The 14,025-nt window shown below is 35.9% G+C and overlaps 1 protein-coding gene across 1 annotated transcript in view; it reads right to left on the reverse strand.

Annotated features, from left to right (window-relative positions):
- UNC13C (unc-13 homolog C) overlaps positions 1-14,025 on the reverse strand; it is a 131,171-nt gene that overhangs the window by 73,242 nt on the left and 43,904 nt on the right. The window contains exons 8-12 of the mRNA XM_063169652.1: positions 13,658-13,885; positions 11,588-11,729; positions 4,659-4,828; positions 3,706-3,821; positions 2,145-2,308 (exon numbers count right to left, since the gene is read on the reverse strand). Coding sequence (XP_063025722.1) covers positions 2,145-2,308; positions 3,706-3,821; positions 4,659-4,828; positions 11,588-11,729; positions 13,658-13,885 — 820 coding nt within the window. The remainder of the gene's footprint in view (positions 1-2,144; positions 2,309-3,705; positions 3,822-4,658; positions 4,829-11,587; positions 11,730-13,657; positions 13,886-14,025) is intronic.

A 14,025-nucleotide genomic window follows, 5' to 3' on the forward strand; every position in this document is an offset into this window, starting at 1 on the left:
TATTCACTGTGTTTAGAAAATCAAGACTAAATTTTTGAAATATTATCTCTGTGCTCTAAAGGAGAAGATAGAAATAACTGTTGAGGGCCAGAAGGAAATCTTCAGGGTTTATTAAGAGATAATAGATGACAAAGCCACTATAATGAACCAGAAATAATAGACAAATGGTATTGTTTACTGCTGTAGTGGAACAGGATGCCAAATCACTTTAGACAGGGGTACTTTAGAGAAACTTAATCAGGTTTATGTTGTGTAGAAATGCAGAAAGGCATATGCTCCTACTCCAGCATGTGGCATCTTAAAAGGGTCAAGACTGACTATCATTTAGTAGCCCTGGAACTTTTTATAATAGCTAACTTTAAAACAGATATGAATACAGCATCCCAAAACTCATGTAGCCTGATAAAATGCAGATGCTCTCTGGGGTCTGGATCCCAGGGTATTAAAGCTTAATCAGTTTTGCATTTACAAATACAAACATTTTAATTTCCAATGTTACCATGAGACATGCAGTAGAAGTATTCTGCAACTAGATTCTCAAGCAAAAAATTCTTACACAATATTCCTCTGGGCAAAGTGATTATATTCAAATTCTCTTTCTGTTGTATACTGGAAAATTGCTTTTGTTTTAGTAGAAGATCTTTGTTACAAAATGCAATCTGATAATTCTATTTTCCAAATCAAGAAGCTGCACATTTTCTTTCAGCCACTAAAATTGTTCCAGAAGAAAAAGGTAATCTCATAAAAAGAATAAAACCAGGAGATAATAGTCCAAAAGAAAATTCCTCATGACAAATAGACTTAGTGTCCTCACTACTCTTCTTCCCGAAGTCTGAATGCTCTGAGATGTGTCTGCAGATGATTCAGCAAAACAACGTATATGAATATATATTTTTCTCCAAGTACTGCATGAGATTACATGCATCACTGATTTTATTCCCAACTTAAACAGGCTGGGGCCGTTCCCTCAAAAAGGCAGTGCTCATTATTGACATGAAACATTTTAAAATATAAAAGGATGTGGGTATGGGGACAATGAAATCTTAGCTTTTATTTCTTGTGACCATCTAATATTAAATTCACTTTCTCATTACATCTGCCCTCAGATACCTGGTTTGCAATCTACAACATCAAGGAAATTTGGGGGAAAAGGTACAGAAGAAAGTAAGAACAAAGAGAGGACAAGGCAAAATAGGTCAATTAACTTAAAATGGCTTGGTTAGAATTAATTATTATTAAACATACAATCATTAATTATTCTTTGCAATGCTGAATAAGTTCCTTGAAGGAAGATCATTATAAACATGTATATTACAAAATATATTCCCTGAACTTCTATTAGATGAACAATACAAGAATTCACTGACAAGCTCATTGCAATAGTAGGTGGTGTCAATATATTCTGCAAATGAAGGAAAACTTGAGATTTTTAGGTACCTTCTTACTTATTATAAGACTCTTCTTTTTAGGAGGTAAAGAGATGCAAAAATATGAGAGATGTTCTGATTAAAAATCCCACATTACCAGGTTTCTGTGAGAGAAAAGCCTGTATTTTTATTTATAGGAATCACTTCAATCTCCTGTTTTTCTACAGCTCTAGCAGAATATAGTCCTTTTCACCAGAAAACTTTTTGCTGGATAAACTGAGAACACAAGATGAATCTCACATGTCTGGGTTCTATGGTGCTGTGTTCTAAGGTGTTCAGACAGCTACTTTAGAATGCAGTAATAGGGCTCAGTACTGTTAAAAATGGTTTGCACAAATTATTTACATATATTATGGAAGCTCACTGTAGCCGCTAGTGAGCTTCTATAGTAGTAGAAAAGAGTAAAGAGCTTCTGAAACCCTGTTCCAGCTGCATCTGGAACACTGGAAGTCTTTCTGAACTGTGCTATGTATCAGTGTCATAAGGATTAAGGAATGCATTAGCAGCAATACCAGTAACAGCTTATAAAATGCTTATATCTTAAAGCCACTGCAGATGAGAAGCACTTTAATGAGAATCAGATGGACAAAGTGATAAGAATTTAAAGTCAGGAATGCAAGAGAAACAGTGAATGAATTCACAAAGGCTTGAGACTCGTTACTTCCCTCAAACACATTGTTCACAGCAAAGCAGAAAGCCAGCCATGATGATACTCACGTCATAGCTTGATAAATGTATTCAATTCCATAGCGCATTGCAAATTCATCCACAATTTCCTGTGCAGCATCATCAAAGTAAACCTTCCAGGCCTCATCACCTTTCACCTCGGGGATTTTCACCACACCATTCGACTTCACTTCCGTCAGGTAATGGAACAGATTCTAAAAGTAAGAAATGTTTCAAAAATGAAAGTTTGGCTTTTAAGAAGCATTCTGAAATACATCCTACAAATAGTCTTCAATATGTTGCTAGTCAATTTTTGAAGCATTTTTCCAAAGACTGGCTCAAACTAGTCAGCAAGCTTGTGATTCAGCACATTGTATCTTCTTGATACAAAGTCATTCCTGTTAACTGGCACAGAATGCAACATAAAATAATGAAGAAACTTCTCTTTTATATGCCCTTGTTAATGAATGAAATCATGATGTTATAATACTTATTACAGAGTGTTTCAATTTCAATTGTATCTGTGACCAATAAATTTCAAATTCACTATTTAAGCCCTTCAGTTACAGGGAGCTAACAGAAATACTGCGGGTGCCTCTCTCGTTGTGCAAGGTGTGCAACAAAACTTAGGTTTAGTACCCTTGGGAGCAAAGCTAGGACTTGACATTCATGGCATAGAATTCTTCTCAGATTGCCTAGCTCCATATGCATTCACAAATTTTACAACTTCATAGGTATCCACAAAATCCAACAGATTTTATTTCCTATTTTCAGTGATTGGAAAAAAAACCCCTAAAACATCGAAATACTTTCAGTTTTGCTAATTAGCCCATAACTGTCTCTTGGACTCTCTTAAAGCATTTGAATATTGTAATTTACTTCCTAAGTCCAACATTTGCAATTTCAGGTCAAAATTGATCAGGACAAATGCCCTAAATATCTGATTTTACAAATGGTGAGCAATGGGATTTTGTGGCTACATGCTAGTGGTGAACCTTCAGCCATGTATTAGCTATCAGCTTTCAGAAACTACTTGTATTTCCAGAATAGAACTTCTACATGGATGACTATTTGAAGGAAGAATAATCAATTACAAAGAAAATCTTTCAGAAGACACACCTATTTATCAGTGATTATTTTTTTCAATGTTGACAAAAGCAAACTAGATGAAAGGAAAATTAGATTTTATAGAGTTTGTGTTTCTCCTTTTTCTCACTCTCCAAAATATGTGTTACTGTAAAACAAAAGAAATACTTTACAGCATACATCTGTAATATATAGAAATGTTTGTGTATTCCCGATGATAACAATCAGGTATCAAAGGGCTAAATAAAAATAAAAGTACAGGTAGAATTTATCTGTCTGGCTCAACCTCTTTTCCTAACACCTCCTGGCAGGAATGATCTGTTTGGTGGTCTTACGTTTTCTACCCTTGCCTCTGAACCTGGTACTTCCTGAGCAATACAGAATGGGAAATCTAAAACAAACTTGTCCTCAAGTACAGCAGCAGTTATTTGTTTCAGTGCTCTAATGTTCTGTAGCCTTATTTCTTTATCCATGCAACAACTGAACAGTGATTTCTATACTGTATACTACAAACTCTCCAACATACCTCATGTAGACAGGTGTATTGCACATGATAAGGAGCAACTTTCTCCTCTCCTTCAATTTCAACATTGATTTTCAGTCTAATGGCCCCAGAGACAGCCGATTTATCTGTTCGCTTTTCTGAAGAGTGGAAAAATAATACATTAGTTAACTACGAAGAACACATGTATGTCATATGAAAAGCTTTCATAAATCATTCTAGTTTAATCTTTGAAAGATAGAGAGTCCTGCTGTTGAAAATAAGAATGTCTTTTAATACCTCACACATGGTTCAGGCCACAAAGTGGAATAACTAACTATGAAGTAAAGAATCTCTTATTTTATCTCCCACATTCAAGCAAGGCTACACAGCTATTTATTTACTACTTTCCCCTTCTCAACTGAAATTACTGTACTTTTCTACCTGACATCTGTACCAATTATTATTATTTTCCTTTAATTATGAAGACTTTACCAACAAGCTGGACTACTCTGAGTGTGATGGGTTGATTCTGATAGGTGCCCACCAAGGCTGCTCTATCACCTCCCTTCCTCTGCCGGCCAGGGCATAGAAAATCTAATGAAAGCCCCATGGGTCGAGAGAAGGATGGGGAACAGATCACTCACCAACTACTTCCATGGCCAAAACCAGACTTGACTTGGGGGAAAATCAATTTGTTACCAGTGAAATCAGAGGAGGATAATGAAAAATAAACCCAGATCTTAAAACACACCTTCCCTTCACCTATCCCTTCTTCACAGGTTTACTTGACTCCTAATTTTCTCTACCCCCTCCCTGCCAGTGGCACAGTGGGATGTGGCAGTGTGGATTCTATCTCTCATTTTCAAATCAACCTGCTATATTTAATATTTTAAAAGTCATACATTGGTACCAAAGCTACAAATTTTGAAGTCACAAAGTAAAACACAGTAATACTCTACCTAAATTTGTTTTAAAAAAATCAGTAAGAATCATACCTAAATTATACCATACATCCATTTCTCCACTCAGTGTTCTTACTTCAATGATTGTTTGCCCAAGGAAATCATCGGATTCCTTTTTGAAATGCTGTTTTACTCTAGATTTGATATCATCATCTTCATCCCATACTCTTACTTTTATTCTATCTGTAGAGTTATGACATTCACTGGAAAAACAAAAACAAAACACAAAATGTGAGTGGTATATAAACTATATTACTCTGCACTGCTGTCTAATTCATTAAACTCAATCTCCACACACTTGCTTAACTGCACCAAATGTCAAAGCACAAACAATCCGCAATATCCAGAGGAAAAAAAGGCCAACCCAGACTGCCAGAGACAAAAAATTTTCTCAATATATGTGAATTATAACATATAAAGAGAATAAATGGATTGAATTATATATACATAAAGATTGTATTTAGGAATGTCAATAACTGCTCATTAAAATTTTTTATTTGAAATTCATACTTTTTATGCTATTATGTAACAAATATCTTAGGAAAGATACAGTTATGTCAGGTTTATTTGTTTAGGAATGCCATGTAGTACATACAGTAAACTACCATAGTAGTACTCTGGAGTAATACAAAAAGCAATAAAAAAAATTAAAGAATATTTCCAGTGTGTGTCAGGTAGCTTTTGTTAAAAACTAAAAAGTATGCACAAACATCTCATCAAGGAAAGAAAGGAAATCAGAAAAACCCAGGAATATAAGTACCTGTTTTTTTAAAAAGAGATATTAATGTTCTTCAAGACCTCTCATTCCCTGGTAAGGAGAAAGAGTAGGGACCATGCCATGCTCTAAAAAAATTCTTGTAAATTTAAGTGGCTTACTAACCCCTTCTGGGTTGAGTGGATTTGAGAAAGTGCTGGATGTATGAGGGAATGAAGTGGCATCACTTTCAATCTACAGAGTACACAGTGGAAAAAAAAATTTACTCCCAGCTGCACCCGGCATTTATTTGCACAGAAATGTAAAATAAACTCTGTTGCTGCTATTCCTATAAGGCACAGTGAGGACTATTTACTATTTGTTGGTGATGGCTTTTGATGACTTGATTGGAATATCCCAACACTGACTGCAGAGGTTTGGGTTAGTGAAAAACTCTCTGCTGAAGTTTGACTAGTACAGAGCTGGCATCAGTTAAATCATACCATACTCATGCATCCATATGAAGTATTGCTTTTAATATTCATTCACTAGTGCTACAGAAATATTTTTTGTATTACATACCTCTGTTTATCTTTAAATACGACTTTGAAGCATAGCTGCAAATTTTCATGTTCCGCAGGGCATTACTTTCACAGTTGATTAAGAGTTTGTACTCAAATTCTATTCCAAGCACTATCATTACTTAGTGATCTGTCTCTGTTTCCAGTGTTAAAACAGTAATACTCCAACTTATCTTCCAAGCAGAACCCCTCAGGGGTATTCTAAGAATTAATTAGTGGTGGTAATGGGCTTTGGAAGTATAAAGTGCTGTAAATGGTATTATTATTGTCAAGGCCAATCAGACACTAAAAGTGGCATGCACAGCTTTTACTCTGCCACACTGTGACATCATTCAATATCACAGAAATCCTTGTGTCTGTCTATATTCCAGATTTTAACGTTGCAGATAATTCTGGTAATTAAAATGCACATTGTTCTGTGATTAGCAAAACTAATAGAGTGCAGTTTCCTTTTGTCTTATTACTGGCTTCCCTGATATCCAACCAGCTACAATCACCTGCTGAATCTTCTCCCATAGCTGGGGTTTTCATAAATTACCCCTTTATGTGAACTCCTGGTATCTGTTATAGGATGAGGTCATACTGAGGACAGTAAGTATCTCATCTCTCTCTAACCACATATTTTCATAGAACATTACAGACACACTATTTGGCAATATGGGGAATTTCTCTGACTGATCACAAAATTCAAAGGCTATTGGCAAGAACATACAAAATATAGGAAAATAGAGGTGAACCAAATAAGCATTGCGGCCTTAAGAAACTAGGCTATTTAATTCTCCTAAAATGCAGCTCTAAGTTACTACTTAACATTGCTAAAGTTCCAGCATCGCATTTAGCTGTGCACCCCACAGAAATAATTGACAGGGGATTTCTATAGTGACATAGGGAGATCTGTCACTGGTGAAGTATTTATGTGACCCTCCTCACCATACCTGTGCTTTTCACAGAATGGCATTCCTGCTTTGATTCTCTGACAGATGCTGCATATAAAAAGTCATTGTATACTTCAGCACAAACATCATATTTCTATTCTTCTGAGACAACATAAATTTCCCTCTGATATATACTTAGTTGATAAAGAAGTATTTATTCAGATGGTCAGGATTCCCTGATCACCTCAGTTGTCCTCAGCATCCTTTTCTCCTTGAATCTTAGGATAGTGAAACGTGGTGAGACCAGACCCAACCAATGTGTTAACTCATGCTCTTCTTTGTGTCAAAGCGTCAGAACAGAGTCAGCTCTGCTACCTTCGTAATGTTCCTGTACAGGACCACAAAAATAGCATGGATTTGTGTTTAAAAACTGAAGAGTAGATGAGCAAATATTTCCTCCTGGCCTGCCCGTGGCACTGTGACTGCAGGGAGTGACTGCTAAAGTTCCAGAGCTGAATGATCCTGCTCACCTGCCCAGACTCAGAAACAGCCCTCTGGAATGACATGCAGGTTCTGCTTTAGTCACTGCTAACATCTGTCCAGAAGCTCTGCGTGGCATTCCTACTTCTGTTTACTCCAGGAAAATCAGCACAGGGAATTAAAGGCTAGACAACATATGCTAGTTTCAGTGTTCCTCTTCTAACCACTCTGCTTTATGTGCTCAGTAAAAGCATTCACAGAAGTGTGATAGAGGAAGATGAAAAATGCATTGTTCTCTAGCACACAGAGAATTGAGGGTACTGATGCTTCTGAAAACTAGAGAATTTGCAGTCTATTCAGAGATGCAAGACAGAAGAGACAGTTTTAATAATTTAATAACAATCTGGTGACACTACATTACTTCTGCATTTCCAGAATGCCACACAGACATGAAATAATCCTCATAGAATTCCAGCTTATTCTGATGGTTAGAGTAATAAAACTGGAATAAAAAAGTATCTTTACAACAGTACCCCAATGTAAATTTAATATTAGATGCACTGGCATGATGTTATTGTACATACCTCCTGAGAGATCGGCATCCAGTGCTAAAATGACAACTAAGTGATAGTGTGCCACCCTCAGTAAGTTCAGGAAGCCACTTATTGCTATTATTACCCTCATGTTTATTAGTAGTATTATTGCCATTACTGCAATCCAGGACCAGATCCACATCATTGCTATGTCCACTTTGTTCTTAGGTGTTCAGAGACAGTTCCATGGTCCCTCAGGATATGTCTCCCAGAATTTCATTAGCCCAACTGTTGGCAAAATTTTTCTGAAGTCTGATTTAAAACTCTCTAAGTGTAATTTGTGGCTATTACTTGTTCTACCATACTATTACTTGTTCTATTATTCTTGTTCTACTGCAACAGTAAGCATGGAAAATAGATTATTCCTTTCCTCTTTGCAGGAGAAAGGATGTGTTTAAAGACATCCTTACCTCCACTACTTGTCTCTTCTCTAGTCTGGACAGTCCCAATTCTTTAGCAGTGTTGTCACGGGCAATGCTTTCTGATAAAGTAGAATGAGACTAATTATGCTTTTTCTTGCATTATTTTACTCTGTCATAACAAAAAGAGAGTTGTATAATTAATCTAGATTGACGGCAGTTTGAAAAAAAGACTCAGACCATGCATGCTGTACTCTAAACCTGAAAAATATCATCACTGAACAAACAATTTATCATTGGAATTGCTTCTTAGAGGGGTTCTGCTCTCTTGATTTGGGCTGAGGCTGTGAGATACAGTTATTTTAATGAGCAGAATGTCTCAGACTGATTATTGAAGAACTTTTGGAATGGATGAGTATAGTAAACTAATGTGTAGGTTTTATTACTCAAATAGTTTTATAATACAAGTCTTGTAATACAAGTCTTTGTTATATACTCATGCCTAGGAGGCAATCCTTGAGCTATTTCAACAATTCTCACAAAACTCTGCTTAAATAGCACTGGAAACTGAAGCATCATTTAGGCAGTTAACAAACCATGTTATCTTCAGGTACAGTGAAGATAATATTTTTTAAAAGTCAGTCCAGCTGCTCAAGAATGCACAAAATAACAGTTGAAAGGGACTTTGGTGAAGTCCTCTTGGCCACTGACAGTAAATATTGCTTAAAATGAATCCACTAATAATTTATTTAAGATTCAATATTGTGTGAGGGCCATGCTTTAAAGTAACTGTAAAAAAAGATCATCTACAGCTGGATGACTGAAATCAGTTTGAGCACATGTTTTCATCCACTGAAGGTAGCAATATAAATCCAATGAAGATATTTATTAGAACCCTTATGCTGTCTTAGTGACAGCCAAAATAGGAAAAATAAAGAATGTAAATAATCATCCAGTTATTTGGAAGATGTCTACATTATACAATTGTATCTGAGGTATTTATGAATGATCAGAAGAAATGTGGTACCTGCAAAGTCAGCAGGGCAATTTGGAGATGTGTGCTACCCTAGACAACACTGTCAGAAAAAAACTGATTTCTGTATGTCAGTAACCAACTGTTAAAAATAGTCAAGAAAAGAATGAGAGTAGACTTTTATTATAGTGTATCAATAAAAAGGTTTCTACAAAGCTGAAAACTATACAGCCAAATATATCTTCCTGTAATTAAAAAAAAAAAAAAAAAGAAAATGTAGTCTCTTTTCCTGTATCAGATGCCACACAACCACAAAGAGAAGGTGACAGCTGCAGAACTCTGCTCTGGCATTGAAAGAAACTCTCCTATCACTGATGTTTCATTGAAAAAGCCCCCAAACTTCTCTGTTATCGCATTTCTAATAATGCCAGGAGAAAGGATAAAAGCCCTTAGCACCTATGTTACATTCATTAAATGAACATCTGCTGGCCTATTTACTTCTCTACCTTGTGCACCACAAAGCTCTATTTTAGTTATCCTTTATGAGGTCTCCTGTTCAAACCTAGGCCAGTGTCCCATGGTCATTTAGCAGGGGGTCAGAGTGCATTTTGTCAGAAACATTCTCTCACTGTTACCATGCAATCATATCTGGGTCACGTGTGGTTCTAAGAACAGGAACACTGCCCTCACTCCATGTGCTATGACAGAGCAAATGCACAGTGGGGAGCCAATGTTTTTTCCAAGTCTTCATTTTGGAACAAATGGGAGGACTTGAAAACATGTTTTGGTATGGTAAGTATGCATTAGATTGTAAGATTTTTGAGACATCTTATTTCTAAATTTTATAATTTAAAAGTTATAGTGATGGTTAATGTTGGATTTTCAACAGGATTTAAATATCAATTGCCACTAATAGAGCCTAATTTAAATAACACTTCCTGAGTCAATTAAATAATTATATTGATTTACTTTAGATTTAATCTTCTGGTTAAATGTTTATAGGTTTTTTAATACAATTTAGAAATTCTCATGTACTTTCAGCTGAAATCTAAGGCATTGAATAAGTCAAGGAGATTATTTCAGAAAACACATGTGCTATAAAAATGTTGGAAAATGTATTTGGTGAAAAGCAGTTGCTCAGGAGGTACATGCTATAGTAAGGTTTTGGGGGGGGTAATAAATATTATTCCTAGGGCAGCAGATGATAATAATAGTGCTGGGGAAAAAAATTAAATATTTGCAAGTTTCAAGGGCTTTTATTATAGCTTGGCTCACATCTTTGATAAACTACATTCAACAAACTTTCCACAAAATTTTCTGAATTGCTCATCCAAGTTTTGACATTACGCAATTCCTACAATTAAAATGCCAGACCGCAATTATGACCTGCTTTTGGACACTCAAAGCCATTCAGGGAGGTATGACACTTCAACTGTTACCACTGTAACACAGTTAACTCAAAAAGAAAATGCTTTCTGGATAGAAGAAGCTTGTAAAGAGTTTCTGGGTGTCTCTTTTTTCTGAAGTACCTATTCATTTCTAAACAAATGTTTGAATCTGTCAAAGGAATAGCATACATTGTTTAATTCAGCTGGCATTCTTTAGTTCCTTTTCCAGACAAATAGAAGCAGCATCTTGGACCAAAACTCTTTCACACTCTACTGAAAGAATAACCTCCTTCTCAATATAGTAGCAGATTTTGGCCAAAAACCAGGGAAGTACCAGACTGTAAGAAGTTAACCTGTCATGTTTTGACATTGCACCTTCTCAAAGAAAGCAGGGCTCTATTTCAAATGCCTGAACCCTCAAAGAAACTGCCTGCACAGTTTATGTAGATAGGAATAGTGAGAACTCCTTCCCTCTTTATAGGAGGAAAGAAATATTACAATAAACTAAACAATGCCATCATATGGTACTCTCCATATTTGACTCAGACAACACTCTCTAAAAGTATGGACATTACAAACACACCAACCCTGAGCCTGGAGCACAACAGTTACTGCCAAATTCCCCAGTTACACCTCAGAGAATCACAGTGTCAAATAAAAACACATCCACCTTGCATGGTCGGTATCTGGCATATAGGAAAGTATTTCTAATGACAATACTTGGTATGTAAGGTTGAAGTATGAAAACTTATTTAAGTTCCCTTAAAGACTAGAATAATTGGACACCACCAACAGATCCCAAAACAGACTTAATTATAAGCTGCATGATCACTATAAGATAAAGACACAGTAAATTTTGATGCTCTCTCCATTCAGAACTTGCTAATTTCATAATGCTATAAATATGTATAGTGCAGACAAAACATGTTTTCAAATTAAGCCAACATTTCACTTGGTAGAGTTATATGATCTAAATATAGACTAAAAAAAGCAATATCAACAGCATCTTCTCTACTTACAAGTAGAATTTTTCATCCCATACTGGATTCAAATTCCCAAAAATAGTTTTTGTTCTTCGCTTGTTTTTGCCAACTTGCACAGTAACATATGGGTCACTTGAGCCAGTTTTGTCCTTAGCCTGCAAGCCCTGAGCACAAAGAACTGCAACAAAGGAGAGAAATGTGCTTTAGCCCTCATAGCCTTTATTGCCAAGAAGTAAATGAGAATGACACCAGCAACAGGAAACAAAGGCCTCACTGTGATGGATCCTGAAGAAAAGGTTTCTGCATTTCCCAATGTCTGTAACTCTGGAGACTGACAAGGTTTGTCTAAATTACCCTTCTGGACTGTATCATATTTAAAAGTATAGTTTAATAGAGTAATAAATATAAAGATTCACTACTGAGCACCAAACAAATACTTTTCACACATAATTCAAATACTTTTATCAAACTTTGGTTTGGTCAAAATGGCAAGGAATATAATGTTGCATCACTTGTCTTGAGTCTGATAGTTCCCTAAAGTTCCCTGCCCCCAGTAAATAAATAAATAAAAAATTCCAAAATTTCTCCAAAGAGCCAAACTAACATTTCCAAAGTAAAACCTCTAATAATATAAAAAATATATATTCCACAGTTCCCTGTGGCTTATGGAACTACACATGAGGGACATGGTCACCATTTGCTCTTTTAAGAGATGAACCATTACTTTTAGAATACTTTTTATGCTATCACAGAGAGGGCGACAGTTCTGATAAATTATCATCAACTGTTTATGTATTTGGTATCCTTTCTGACAGTTAGTGTGGGTGTATAGTTAATAGATATGAATTTAGTGGCAAAAATAAATACATACAATTTGATTTTCCATCATAATTCATAAAAGTGGAAATCTCAGGAGAAAGCAGAACTCTCAAAGAGCAGCCTACCAAACCAGAGAACTGCAGCTAAAACACTTGCTCTGGCTCTTACCATTCAGCAGCAGTTGGCTTTGTTATTTTGCACACATTTTTTAAGTCATCTCAGTGGTAACATTGAGTTAACGTTCTCTAATGTCAATCATCTTGGATAATGAAGCTTCCTTGGTGTGCTCAGAAAATGATTAGCTAAAAATGGCACCTTGCTCAGCAGATCAGAGCTTGGTGTGGGTTCAGTCATATGTGCTGACTTTAGTGAAAGAAGTAAAATTCTGCTATTCTTTAACACATCCAATTTCTGAAAACACTTTTAGAAATAAAATAGCATATTTTGTCCTCCCCATTCACTCTAAATTCACAGGGAAAGTTTTAGAAGGCAAGGAAGTATCACTCTTCTATTTACGTACTAGAATGAAGGGACAGCCTAGTAAAAGTCTTCAAGGATTAAATTGTATGCGCATAGTGTCCTGAACACTAGACAGCCTTCAGTATCCTTTAGAGGTAGAACTAAAAATAAACATATGAATTAAATATGTCCCCAGTGCTTGGTGACAGTCCCAAAATTCCACAATTATTCTTTTGAGTTTCATGCACCACCTCTCAACCTTCAGAATAGCCTCCATTTATGCTGAGGTTTTAGTTCAAAAACTGAAATGTCAAAGTCAGGGGACCTGGAAATCTTCATGAGCAGCCAGGCTAATGCAATTGGAAGTCATCTGGAATATGTTTGGAGTGAGCAGAATTATTCAACATCAGCATCTCTAAAATGGAACACACCCTTAGTCAAGCAATGTGAAGGGATAATAATTTTCAAAACCAATGGGATCTGGAATTGCAAGCTCAAAGGTTTTCTTAATCACTCAAAGCCTTTTTTTTTTTTGTGAACTTAAACTCTTGCAGTTGGTGGCAAAAATCTCATCCTTATCACAGAAGATATTGGTAGGAGGTGGAGGAGATACATTATTTTTCCTTGTCTTCCTTCCTATAGCAGTAGAATATAAAGTGGTTTTGGCAACTTAAAACTCAACTCTTGCAGTTGGCATCCTATAAATTCCACTGTTTTTATATGCACCAAGTATGCAATTGAACACAGTCTGGCTCTACTTATAAAAAAATCTTGCTCCTGAATTAGGAGAGTAGGAAAGAAAGAGCTCTTAGAACAGAAGAAAATTACCTGTGATAGTTATTTTTGCTGACCATTTGGATGTTCCATCCAAAACACTTTGTTTTGCTGCTTTTGTATATTGTGCAAAATCTTCTTTAGAAATATTAAACATTTCCTGGATCACTTCAAACACCTCTGGTCTATTTTTCTCTCTAATCTTCATTCTTTCCTTCATAGCACTAATAATATTCTGCGTTTTGTCTTCTGCACCATGTTTGGAACTTTTCTCAGCTGCTCCTGAAATGAAAGAAAAGGTCACCATTGTTACTGAAAATTAACTTTGTTCTTTTTCCTCTCTAAGGTTTCCAGTTAACTCTTGGTACAGCAGTACCTGAAGGAGATCTTCCTGTCACCTGAATAATACCTCATATATATAT

This window comes from Melospiza melodia, chromosome 15 (assembly GCF_035770615.1).
Source record: "Melospiza melodia melodia isolate bMelMel2 chromosome 15, bMelMel2.pri, whole genome shotgun sequence".
NCBI classification, from domain to species: domain Eukaryota; kingdom Metazoa; phylum Chordata; class Aves; order Passeriformes; family Passerellidae; genus Melospiza; species Melospiza melodia.